We start from the raw sequence: 13430 nt of genomic DNA on the forward strand, positions 1-13430 counted from the left end.
GGCATTTGGGCAGTATTGTGAGATTGGTTCTAGGCAGGGGAAATTCCTGTTGCTTCTGAATAAAATAGAATTTTCTTTTTGCTCTTTTCTGAGCATACATACATATATAAGCAAAACATACATACATACAGCAAAAAATTACAAATTGCTATCCACTCTGAGGACAAATATTACAGAGTTACTCATGTAATATAAATGTTTTTCTAATAAAATTTAATCAAAACAAAAAAATAGACCACTACTGTGATGTCTTGCTAAACATTTTGTATTAGGGATAATGATTTCTCATAAAGAAATGTTACCTAATTTTCCAGTCAGCAGGAGTGGTCTGGAGAGAAATTCCTGCTCCCCCACTGCCTGTAACTTAAACAAAAGTATTTTAATTACATTTAATCTAATTTAAACATCATACAAGTGTTTCCAGTCATTTCCTCTCCCTAGAATGCCATTCAATGAAAAATTCATGAAAGGACACTCCACTTCGGGTGATCATTTCACCCTCTACAGAACTTGAGCAGCTGTTTAAAATCCACATGGATAAATCCATACAATCCTCCCCACCTCCTTCTTTCTGCTGTCCCCAGGGAAGTGTACTCAGACAAACTCAACCAACTTCTTTGTTTATAAGTGTGACTCGTGGAGGATCATTTTAGCCAATCTCACCACACCCTGTGATTCCCTCATCAGGGCCCACCAAGTGGTGTGTATTGCTGGGTGTTGTAGCAGGGTGGAGAAGTGTGAACCCTTCCCAGTGTCTTGAGGCCAGCCGTCCTTAGGCTTGAGCTGAAGTCACCAAAACAATTTCTGTTTGTGAACCTGAGGCAGATTTAAAATGGGCTGTTATTATCATCCCTAGGGAAGCTCGTGAAAGGAGTGCTTCTGCCTCAGTGTGAATGTGATTGTTACAGGGCATCCTTTAACTGTACAGTATTTCCTGTGGCAATCAAAAGTTACATGAATTTAGCAAAATAAAACCTAATCAAAACAACTTGGCAGGTGGTTTGATCTGTTTCTCTCCCAGGGCAGATTTGTTCTACCAGCTACACTTGTATGAAGAAACACTGAGTGCCTGTGTGACTTTGAAAGCCTGCAGCCTTCCTTACAACTGGGTGTGTGTTTATACAATAAATCATTCATGATGGTTTGCATGAGAATCATGGCTCTCCATCACTTCAACATGAGTGTACTTCAGGGTAGAGGTGGTATTTTGAAATAGCCATTATTCATAGTGGAAAACAAGGGAGACTCCTGCTATCAACTAATTGTATTTGACAAAAGTTAGGGGAACGGTTCAGGGCATCTTGGCATCCAATCCCAAAGCACAGCCCATGATAATAGTGAGGAAACATAACTTCCTCCTTCTCATGTTATTCCCCAAGTGGCACAGATAAGCATCATGTGAAAGGTCTTCAAATGGAGACTCTAGACAGAATAGAAATTTGGGATTCAGTTTTGTGATGTCACATGTTCCACAGAGATGTGTTTCATTGTTCTGCACTGATCTTTCCATGATTAGGACTCTACCTGGAAAAATTACAGGTGTGGTTTTTGAGAGCACATTTTTAATGGTAATCACTTATGCTCTAATATTTTTATTGGAATTTCTCAGCAACAAAGTGTTTAATCAAGCAATCTTTTCCTAATATTTATTACCTAGTAAATTGTAACTCATTACCATGTGAACAATCTGCATTTGCAATGGGGAAGTTACAGTTTCTTGAACAGCTGGGTAACTGCCTGATAGTTAGTTTTTAGCAGTTCATATGATTTCTGTCTTCTCACTCAACACTGTCAGTGGTTCTGCATTCCAGCTTCTGAGCAGATTCAAATTATTAATGTTGGGCTGAAAAGACCTCTTCAAAAGTTCTCTTTGGATTTTTTGAATGTGGTTTTGGTGTCGGTGATTGTTAGTTTGTTTCTCTGTAAGGAGAGCTTCCTAATGAGTATCCTGAAGAGATACTGGAGCATGTTGGAGAGAGGCTTCAGAGATACTCCATAGGTGCAGAATTGTGTGCGTGTGCAGCATTAGCCTGGCTGATTTTCACTGCTCATTTCAGAACAGTAGGAATAGTAGCTTTGCTTTGAGTATTCTTAGCAAAATTCTTCCTCTCCTAAGCAGTGGCTTCTGGTTTACTGGTTTGTTTGTTGTGAAACCAAACACATGGAATCACAGAATGGTTTGTTTTGGAAGGGACCCTAAAGCTCATCTCATTCCAACCTCCTGTCATGGCAGGGACACCTTCCACAAGGCCAGGCTGGTGAGAGCCCCATTCAACCTGATGGCCTTGAACACTTCCAGGGATGGGCCATCCACAGCTTCTCTGGGAACCTGTGCCAGTGCCTCACCACCCTCACAGTGAAAAGCTTTTTTTCCAATATCTAATCTAAATCTACCTTCTTTCAGTTTAAATGAAAGGAAGGGTGCATATATTATATGAGAGATACTCCATAAAGTGCAAACTACTGAGGTTTTTTTAACTTGAAATGTGTATGCAATATTTCTATTTAATTTAAGGCTTTTGTAAGGTTTGACCCTGAACATCTCAAAGGACTTTGCTGTGCTGACAGATGCTTTTGCAAGAGTTACTTCTGTGCTAGGTTTTGAATCTGTGAGGAAATGAACTAAAGGCATTGGTGTCAACACCATGACCACAGAACAGCTCTGTCAGTGAATTTCAGTCCTCAACCAGGTCAGCAGTGGTAGGCACCTTTGAGCTGGGCTTTCCAGACTTACCAAATACCTCCCTTATTTCTCTCTGACAGGTAAGTAACTGTCTGACTAAATTCTGTGTTGGCCTAAATAAGTTTAAAAAACCCTCCTACACCTTCCCCACTGAATTAAACCCACAAAAAATGTGTTCCAGAAATGGCAAAACTGATGCACTGGCTTGCTTTGCAATCTAGTCACTACCATCGTTTTATCTGAAATACTAGTTTATTTTTTTAAAAGTACCTTACAATTCAGATTTACAATTTTTATAGTGTTAGTGTAGACTTGTAGTCTTAAGTATAATTTTTGGAAAGAGTGGACTCACTGGCTCCACACTTACAAAATTCCTTAGTGGAATCACTGGGACCTTTGTTTCTCCAGCTGTATAAGTGGAATTCTCTAGGGAGTCTTTCAGCCACAAGTTTATGAACTGACATTTGGCTCTGCCTGGGCCCGTGTGCACACGCACAATGCAGTGACTACTGATGGGCAGTCACTGTGCAGCCTAATTTAATGTAGAAATGAAATGTAAATCACACTAAGTTTGTAAGATCTCTCAGAAGGGACTCCCAAGTGTTTGATATGCAGTTCAGAAGGGATTCAATACCATGACTAACCTGTAATCATAATTCATTGTTTATAAATGCACATAGCATTCTACAGACAGCTCTCTGAAAGAGAGAGTTGTTTGCAATTGTACTATTTGTTATTCCATTGGATAATATTATGTTTATAAAGTTCACTGCTGTTCATCAGTGAACTTTTGGGTCCAAATTTCATTTCTAAAACTCTATTTACGCTCTTCTGGTGGAGTAAACAAATGTCCATGGAGTCTAATGAATCCTACTTTCCATGTCATTGAAGTCTATCTTGTAGGTACAAGATGCTCTGAAACTTATTGACATGAAAGCCCTGCCTATTAACAATCATATTCCTCTTAGAACTATTTTTTCTTGTGTTTCTCAAGAATGCTTAGTCAAGCTGAAGTGCACTGCCTTGATTAATGGAGAAATGACATAATCCTTTTTTCGCCATATTTTTTAATCTGTATAAACCCAAGTTCATTATTTCAATCTCCAAACCAGTATACTCCTGTCCTGTGTGAAGTGCTGTTCATGCCATGAAGCATGTTACAGGATTAGATTGCTTTGAGAACATGCCCTGAAGGTATTTTGTCTCAATGATTTAAGTGAAGCTGATTTTTGAAATGGTATTAGCATACACCTTCATAAACAAACATACACAGATGGTATTTGAAATCAAGGCTTCTTGGGTTTAAATGGTTACACAGCAGCTGCTGTGTTCTCATGGAGGTTCTTGACCATTTTTTTACAATTTGTACGTAGTGGTGCTTGAAATGGGAGGTGAAACTGCCTAATATTGTCAGGTTGTGCTCAGAGCTGTGTCCCCTGAACATCACATGGAAGAAGACTTGCAGAAGTGCATGTATGTTCGTGTGACTGAAGTAACTGTTCATAGCTTCAGAAATCCTGAGCTAAGACTTGTATGTAGTCTTCAAATAAAATGCTACATTTTTTCATATTGTTTTTTTTAAATATGGAAAGAAAGGGGGTGGCTTGAAGAATTGATCTAACCTAACACCAAATATCCAGTGGTGGTGAGCAGTAGATGGTTAGAGAAGAGTCTGAAACACAAATAGCCTGTCATGGTCTTTCCCAAAATACTGCCCCAGTAGTCAAGAACTTGTGTCTGAGAACATTTCTTAGGAGCAGCATCTTGTGACAAATACTTCCAATGTGTGTAATACAAAAGTTGTATATAATATGAAGAATTAGTTCCTTTTTCTTTGCTCTGAATCTGCCACCATCTGGTTTAATCCGGGGAATAATTTTTTCCCTGTAGTTGAATACAGTGAAAAATCATTCCATATTTGCTTCCTCTGTCAATTGTGGTTTGTAGGTCTTTATCACACCTGTTGCTCTCTCTCTGTCTTTTCTGTATATCCTGTCTGCTTAACCATTATCTTCAGGAAAGCTGTTCTGTGCCTCTTGTCAACACTTTCGCTTTCACACGAAAGGACACGTTATCGTGTCCTGCCCTACTGTGATGCAGGTGAGGAGGCACAGAACACCCAAATGTTCAATGTCACATTTCCTTCTAGAATCATTGCCCATCTAGAAGTACTGATAACTTTGTTCTAGTGATATTGCAGGAATTTCAGGGCTGGAAACCTAGTGGGGTTTTTGTTTTAAGGGCAGGCTACCATAAGATAGAGAGATGTGCATAACAGGCACAGGAGAGCATCTCTTGTTGTACTGCAGCTGCTCTTGAAAAAGCCTAGGAGGGTAAATATGAAAGCTTATTATATGTTTGGGATATTGGTGAAGTCAAAGGAAAGTGTCCAGATGAGGACTAGATTTGCCATTTGACTAATCTTATTCTAAAGTCATCATTATCTGATTAACAGCCTTTAGAAAAATAGATGCTTGTAAAGCCACATCCATCACATAATCTCCCTTTAAAATCAGTCAATTGTTTCAAGGTCTGTGAAGTTATTCTTGGTTGGGCTGCTTCCCTGTGGCTGAAAATATTCTTCCCTTCTCCCCCATCCAGCTTCCTACTCAATTTCCTTTTCCTTGTCTCCAGTATTTTGGTCTCTGTCAGACTGGTCCTGTGTTGCAGACAGGGTCCCTAAGGCTTCCTCTCTCTTTTCAGGAAATTTTCACTACTTTTGTTCTAAGGTAGCCATCAAACAGAATTTGCCTGGCAAATTTCAGACACTGAAATGCCCTATGAGACATCTTAGGCAGAGGTGTTTTTCCACTTTCTCAGTTCGATACAATGAGAGGTGCGGGCAGGGGAGTCATTTGGCTGAACAATAGCAACAAAAGTGGAATTTAAAAACACAAGAAACAAACTCCAGCTTGCCGGACAGGAAAAAGCAACAATATGGGTTGGAGGAAAAAGAAAAAAAGAAGCGTGCTGGGGAGCGAGTAAAAGCAATGCTCAGTGTTGTGGCACCATGGCATCCGTGGCATGATGCAGATTCCCGCCCTGATCAGCGGGAGCGCAGCGCACTCAGTGCAGGTGCCACTGCCGTGCGCAGGTCTGGAGGCCAGTCTGGCTTTGGGACTGTGCCATTGGGGACCGCTGTTAGTCCTGCCCTCCTGTCGGACACTCGGCTGCCCGAAAAGCCAGACGCTCTCGCAGTCGCCCTGCGGGAAGCACACGGTTAATGCGTCCCTGTGTCCGTGCGCTGTTAACGCTGCGGGAGCGACAAGGGGGAAGCGCCCGTTCCGCCGGCAGCGGCACCGCGCCGGGCAGGGGCTGCGGCCCCGAGGGTGCGCGGGGCTCGGGCCCCGCCCCGGCCCGCCCCCGGCCCGTCCCGGCCCGCCCCGGGCTGCGCTGCGGCAGTCTGCTCGGGCGGCTGCGGCTGATGCGCTCCGAGCCGCGGGCCGGGGCGCAGCTCAGCCACAGGCAGCGCTGCCGGGGCCCGGGCAGGGCCGGCGCGGCCGCCGCCTCTCGCCCGCCGCTCGCACAGAGTCAGCGCTGACCCCCGAGACCGCCGCTCCTGCAGCCACCATGGTGGCCAAGGATTATCCCTTCTACCTGTCCGCCAAGAGGGCGAATTTCGCCTTGGAAGCGCAGACGGTGACCAGCCCAGCTAAAGAGACCGAGGTAGTGCTGACACGGTTGCAACTTTATTTTTTCTTTATGGTGGGACCTGTATTGCGTTGGGGAAAAGTAACGTGCTTTGAGAACAGTCTGCAGTGTATAGATACCTGTTTTGTTCTGGCATCCTTTACTGCCTTCTCTAAGTATTCACCTTTCTTTTGGAATAAAGCAAGAAACAGAATCTAGATTTTTGTCTTTAGGAAAACTAATCTTTAAAATAGCTGACTGAGAAGTAGCTGTTTTACATAAGCAGCTTGAAGTGATTTAGTTGTATTTTATCCCAGCGCTAAGTATTACTTACAAATTGTTAAACTTACATAGGAACTGGAAGAGAATCAGTAAAATGGTATCTTAAAGCATTAACTGTTTTTTCCTCGTCACAATAAACAAAAAATTAATCCAATGTACAGTTAACTGAAAGTCCTGCCCTATCAGCAGGTTGACCGCTCTATTTCTTAAAAAGCATGGAAGCCTTTCAAGCGACAATAGAAATCTTATTCATTAACTCAAATTCAACATTGTTTATGAAGAACTTAAATATTAGATACTTTAGGTTAATGTTGGTTTGTGTTTGGGGAAAAAACAGTGACATTAAGGATTCTGAGTGCTCTGGAGGAAGGAAGAACATTTCTCTCTGAAGGTTTTTATTACTTAAATATATAGTTTCTTTATTAATCTTGTTTGCTGAGTAACTTGAAGACAAAATATTAAGCCGGGTTCATTTAATACATTTCCATCAAAGATTAATTACCTCCCCACTTGAATAGATCTGAAGTAAAATTAATATAAGCCCAGTGATCTTATTTAATTATGATGCTTAAGCTAACAACTAAGATGATGCTGCACTCTTGCTTTTCAATGTACTTTTACACAGAGAGACTTAATGATTGAGCTTAAGGGAAATGGAATTCTTTTCAACTGTGTGTTTTTGAAAAGTAACACCCTGACTGTGTGTGCGTGTGTGTGTATGCATCTATGGAAAACACAAGCTGTTACGTACTAAACGTTTCTCTTAAGGGTACTCACTATATTAATGGTAATATTAAGGAAACATGGTTTTAGCCTTTACTGCATGAAGGGATTTTTTGTGAATGAATTGAATTGTCAAATCTGAAGGTTGGAGTGTTGCTCTGTTACAGTTAGGAAGGGCAGCTTGATTATAGTCAAATTCCAAAGAAAAAGACTCAATAAAAGCTGAGAGCATGAGGAAGTATCAAATGACAGATGTGATCAATCAAAATTACAACGTGTAAACAGCTTGTGTTTTATATGAATAAGAAAATGCACCCTTATGTTTTCGAGCTGTTCTCTGAGAGTAGGATGGGATTCCAGCATTCTGAAAAAGAAACTTTTAAACGTCCTGTTTGTCTTAGGAGGGTAAGACCACCCGCCACTCCAAAAAATTGATTAAGAAAGCAGAAATAAAAGCTACTCTTTGGCAAAGGCATTATAAGGAATGTTGTATGCAGCCTGTTTCTTTGAAGTCTGTCAGTGTATGGGGGGAAAAATCCTTTAACATTAAGCTGTTCTTTCAGCTTTTATATTTACAAGGTGAATTAAAGCTGTTGGGCGCCTTCTACCACAGCTGCGTGTCACTGCAGCAGAGCACTCCTGTGTCCGGGCTGGGCGTTTCTGCCTTTGGAAACGCGAGTTTCGTTCTAGTTATTAACATGCGAAGTTGGTTGATTACTTAATAACTCAAAATTTGCATAAATGTTAGTATGTTTGGATTAGAACAGATTTTCTGCTATGTAGATGTTTTGAGGAATAAGTCAGTGGCAGAAAAGAGAACTGAGGTTTTCCACTTTCAGCTCTTTCTTTAAGCTACTCCAGCTCCCTTGGCATAAACTCTGTAGAAAAGTTGCACAGTCACAAAACAATGACAAATGAAATTCCCAAAATATATGTAAACATTAAAATCTGGATTCTGATAAAAAGCTATTGTTCTAGTCCAAGTACAGTTAGTCATAGCTCTTTTTAAGTGCAGTTTAAGGGCAACAAAACACTGCAGTACCCGTGTTAATATGGCAAACACTATATGGTCTTTACATGCATCATGACATGCCCCACACAAAATCCTGTAGTGCAGTTGTAGGTGTGAACAGTACAGAGGTGTTGGGCTCTTCCCAAGTTCTTCATAATTCAGAAATAGAAACAATTAGTAAAACTTGAAATTACTGTAAGTTGTAAGGAGCCCCACGCCTTTCCCGATGAGAAACACCATTTTCCGTGTGTCACTGGTTAAAGCAACTCCCTTATCACCTTTTCTGAAGCAAACACCCAGACTGGGTTGGCAGCAGGTGAGAAAGAGCATTCACAGCCACAGATTGAAGTGTGAATGTGAAGTCATGGGAAGGAAGTCCCGAATGCCTCAGAGTAAGGATGTCCTGTTCTGCCATACAGGATCTAGCACAGTACCTGGATTTAGGCTCCGAAAACTACAACGGGGGCATAGAATTCCTTTGCATCTCCAGTATGTTGTATGTTTGCTTACAGCTCTTACAGTGCAGAATCTTAGACCTCGGGGTCAGGTCTGTCAGGCTGTTTGCAGCCTGTCTTTCGTTGTCTCCTGCCATCCTCCCAGCACTGGTGTGCAGGAGCTCTGGGCTGCCTGGTGCTCAGGACGGTGTTTATTTGGAATGGGGAGTGCAGGAAGGGGAATGTGAAGGGGAACCCACCGGCCTCTAGGCCATGGCACATCATTAACAGGAGAACCAGGCATGGAGCCAGAGGGAGAAGGGAAAAGATCATGAGATAAACTCCAAGTCATGCATTTTCTTTGATCTTCCCAAATGTATGTATTTCATTTTAATGAAATATTAGCAAGTTGCAGTTTTGACATATTTCAGGTAAGTTCATGTGCAGTGTAGCTGGAAATGTGTCAAACCCCCGCACTTGGAATTGCTGATCTGTTCTGCTTAGTGGCAGTGTCAAACAAACAGCTTGTCTTTATTTTTCCATTCAGTAAATTACTGTATGATGTCTGCTGGTTAATTGGCAGTCCAGGTTAATATCCAGTTTGTTCCAGAATGGAAAAGGTCTTTCTTAGGTTGTCTGTACAAGCAGCTTCTAATGAGAGGAAATGCAGAGTTTAATCAACTCTACATTAGTTGCCTGGATTTTTCAGGGCTTCTGTTGCTTGCGTTAATTCACCTCAGTGTGAGGTTTTTCTGTTAATTTGCCTTCATTTCCTAACTGCTGATAGATGTATTGATTTCTGGATGTTGCAGACAAATGAATGATCAGTCAAGATTGCTGGATGCAACTTGTCCTTGTGCTGCTGACACTTGACTGGGTCTGTCTTGCCTATGGCAAATGAAATCCAAGGTCCTAAGGGTGGTGACCAACGAGGGCAGCCTGTGTGCAACCGGGAGCCAATCTTTGATTAACACGTGGTGGGATAACATTCTGCAAACTTCACTGTTGTCTTTGACCAGGAATACTTCACCACTTCCCTAAATGGCTCTTCATTGTACCCCAGCAGTCATTTCAGGTTCTCTTCTTTGTGATTAAAACAAAATATCTCTGGATTTTCCTTTGTTTGCTTGTTGGTTTTGAGGAGGCTGACAGAGGAGGAATAACAAACCTCCTTCTGCTACCATTAGGGAGTGCAGGTGGTGCATGGGATCTTATGGAGTTCAAGGAAAATTGTATCACCAATACGCACAGTTTATTGGATGATCAAGTTGTCTTTTTGTCAATTTATTAAATTGCTTAATAAATTCTTCTTGAGATGCTGGCACTTTTAGTAGTGGGATGCCTCTCCCAGGTTTTAGTGTGGACTTGTGTGGATGATTTATTTACCTTTGTACAACACTGAACTATATGTACAACTGGTTTAGGGCCACCTACTTTGTTTTGCTTGACCATATGGCTCCGTTCTGGAAGAGGCAATGTTCTACAATTTTGCAGTCAGAATATTTCTAAGATACTATGAAGCAAAGGCAAATTCTCTGCTGTTTCAATATAAAACCCTAGTATTTTAGTGCCAAAATCAATTGAGAATGTTGTTCTAGTTTTAGACTTGCTTTGCTCTGAAGGTACAAAAGCTTGAGATGCCTGGCTTAATTTATTTTTAGGTTTAAGTGTTTGCTGTGTTAAAGACTGTTGTAACATTGGTTGTTTTTTCTATTTTAACCTTTTTTGTTTTGGTTTGGTTTTTATCCTGCTGAAGGTTAAATACTGATAACATCCTGTGGAACAGAGCTTGAATGTGTTGTTTTTTTTTTTTATTAAACTCCAAGTTTTGGGGGCATTTATTAGAGCTGTTTAATCTGAAGCCAATTTAACTAGTAGCAGACTAACAAAAATAATATTGTTGGGCTTCCTGCCATGACAAATGTTGACTTACCCTTATAAAGTTGACTAAAAACTAATAACCTTTAAAGTATGGAAACCTTTAAGGCATATGGAAATATAGCCAGTTACATGAAGTCTGAAACAGAGTGGTTCTGTTTGAGTTTACTGGCACTGTTTTTGAATTAGGTTTGAAACAAAGCTTACTGTGCTGTTTCAATTTATAGTGTCTTCTATTTATTACACTGTTAACACTCTGGAGACTAATTTAAGTTAAAACATTTTTCCCTAATGAATGCTCCCATAGCACAGAATGAATGCTTTGGATATCTGTTTGTCCCGATTCACATAAAAAGGAAAAAAGGTAACCAGGCTGTTTTTTATAAAATGTTAAGCAAGTTAGCTACCCCAAATCCAGAATTGCTGCTGTAAATGTCTCAGAACTTGCTGAACTCCAGTAAGTTGGAATTGTAACAGGCACTGACAATTTCAGCCCCTTTGTGTGTGGGTTGGGAGGTCAGTTGGCCTTTGAAGGTTAAATAGGATAAATTCTAATATTCTAAAATGCTAAGTTTCTGTACCATTTTTCACACAGCACTTACCTTCTGGGCTGTCTTAAAAATCTCTGCAAATTCCTTTTGTTGAGTTTGGTTTTAAATACAATCAGAAAAATCAACACAATATCCTGGTCACAGTAGTGCAGCAGACACAAGGATAATGGCCCCTCAGGGACACATTTTCCCTTGTTTGTCGGATTCAGCACCAGTTCTCTGACATGGAGACTGTTGTTGAAGTTGCTGATAAGAGATGAGAGAATCAGGTGGAAAAACAATCATAGCATCAGTGAACATACATTTGCTCTTCACTGGCAGGAAATCAGTGGCTAAGCCCTCCAGGGGCACGGAAGAATTTGGAAGTGAGGTACTGGAGCAAGGGAAAACCTTTTATATGGCACCTAGACTACTATTCAGCATGTGTTATCCAGGTCATTGGTTCTGATGTTCTTAGGGCAATATGAAGGGAATCTGGCCTCATTCTTTTTGTTTCCTTTCTTTCTGTTTGTTAGGAAATGAAAATCAGTCTTTTGCTAGAGTAATTTATCCATCAAAGTGTAATAATTAAGCTGTGGGTGGTCTTAAATGACAATGTATCAAAAACTGATTGATACAGTTAAATGGGTTTAACTTACTCTGCTTTGAACTTTGGGAAAATTCCATTCTTTACCTATACTAGTAAAGGAGGGTTTTGTTTTTTTTTTTTTTATTTTGCTGATGAAGAGCACCAAAGTATTACCTTCTTCCCCTAAATAGCCTTCTAGAAGCTTTCTTATCTGTGTAATGAGTTCTTGGATACAATATAACCAGTTATTAGGCGCCAGTTTCACTACTGAAAGAGGCAAAAATAGCATGAACTTAGCTGTCAGTGCATTGCAGCTAATATAAGTGCCTAATTCTTCACAGGATCTTCTGCTTTAACACACTTCCATGGCTGTTTGAATGCTCAGCTTGCCCTGGGAGCAGGTGCTGTGTGCTAAGATTCAGGCTTTTAAATGGTAATCTGTGTGCATCAGACCCAAAATAATGATACAAAAGTTACCTTTTTGCCAGGATGTTGTCATTTTGAAATGACCATTTCACAGATAAGGAAGTAAGACGTCCTCAGTTTTGCAAGGCAAAAAGACTTAAATTTTACTGAAAAGGGGGCTGGCAGCTGTTAGTCTTCTGAGTGTGGCTTCCCAGTAATGCTGTAGTTGTAGGTGATTGCTGTGTTTTCTGCTGTCCCACAGCAGAAGGGTCATTTTTTGAGAGTTATACATTAAAAGATGGAGCTTTCCTTGCTTACTAAGTAGTCCAAACCATTGTGTTAGAGTAATATATAGAAGATACTGGAGATACAATTGGACATATACATAAAGAGTAAATTAGAATGAAGAAGCAATTGGAAGCACTGTGTCCTTCATGCCTGAAGAGGCACGGCATCTTTGTAACTTCTTGTCTGATAGCTTCCCATCTTAAACTGGTGACAATCACTGATTATGCTGTTGTGATTAATTTTTCTTCCTACTAATTCTCCAGTAAAGTATATTGTAAAAATGTACTAAGAAGGATATAGCAGTTATTTGAAATGTCCACTGTCTGGTTTTCAGAACCATCCATATTTTGGACATGGATTTGCTTATCAGTTTGTTCACAGCTTCAAGTTCTTTCTGAGGCTGCATGTATTCATGGTACATCCAGTTTAAATGTTTTTCTCTCTGAATTCAAATGTTACCAAAGTCATCTTGAGTTCAAATATACAGCTCCCTCCAAAAGACATCTGCTCTTTGTTCTAGCCTAGTCAGGTATTAATTTGACTTCACTTGACTGTTCAGCCTTTGAAGTTCCTGCACTCATGTTTCCCTCAGCTTTATTTAGCCTTATATCAAATTTAAAGCCCTGTCAGATTAATGTTACTTGTTCACATATACCAGCTCCACATTTTGGAAACTCTGCCAAACTATAGTCTGGATCTTTTTTTTTAAACCTACTTCCCGTATTGCTTTGGCAAGCCTTCACAACTCTGAAAATACGGCCTAGCATGCGATAATCTCAGAACTCTGAAACAAGTTTTTTAAAATACCAATAATAATGGCTTTAAAAGGTCAGGCAAAACATTGTAACTCCTGAATTTTTTGTGTCATAACTTGGCCCTGTTCCCTATCTGGACAGGTGATAGTTGTTGCAAATGGATCCAGCCTCTAAATCCTATCTCTTGATCCCTCTATTTCAAAGTTCCCTGAGCTGTGAGG

At 40.5% G+C, this 13430-nt stretch overlaps 1 protein-coding gene across 6 annotated transcripts in view; it reads left to right on the plus strand.

The window, feature by feature from the left end:
• The window catches only part of ARHGEF3 (Rho guanine nucleotide exchange factor 3), a 110469-nt gene that overhangs the window by 78692 nt on the left and 18347 nt on the right, over window positions 1-13430 (plus strand). The window contains exon 1 of one of the 6 annotated variants that reach the window (XM_032120338.1): window positions 6131-6349. The exons of 4 other annotated variants lie outside the window; for them this stretch is intronic. In XM_032120338.1, the coding sequence (XP_031976229.1) occupies window positions 6254-6349 (96 nt within the window). In that variant the 5' untranslated portion in view covers window positions 6131-6253. Of the gene's footprint in view, window positions 1-6130; window positions 6350-13430 lie in introns of those variants that run through there. One more of the 6 variants, XM_032120336.1, reaches the window with a different exon arrangement.

The sequence above is a fragment of the Corvus moneduloides genome, chromosome 11 (assembly GCF_009650955.1).
Source record: "Corvus moneduloides isolate bCorMon1 chromosome 11, bCorMon1.pri, whole genome shotgun sequence".
NCBI lineage: Eukaryota > Metazoa > Chordata > Aves > Passeriformes > Corvidae > Corvus > Corvus moneduloides.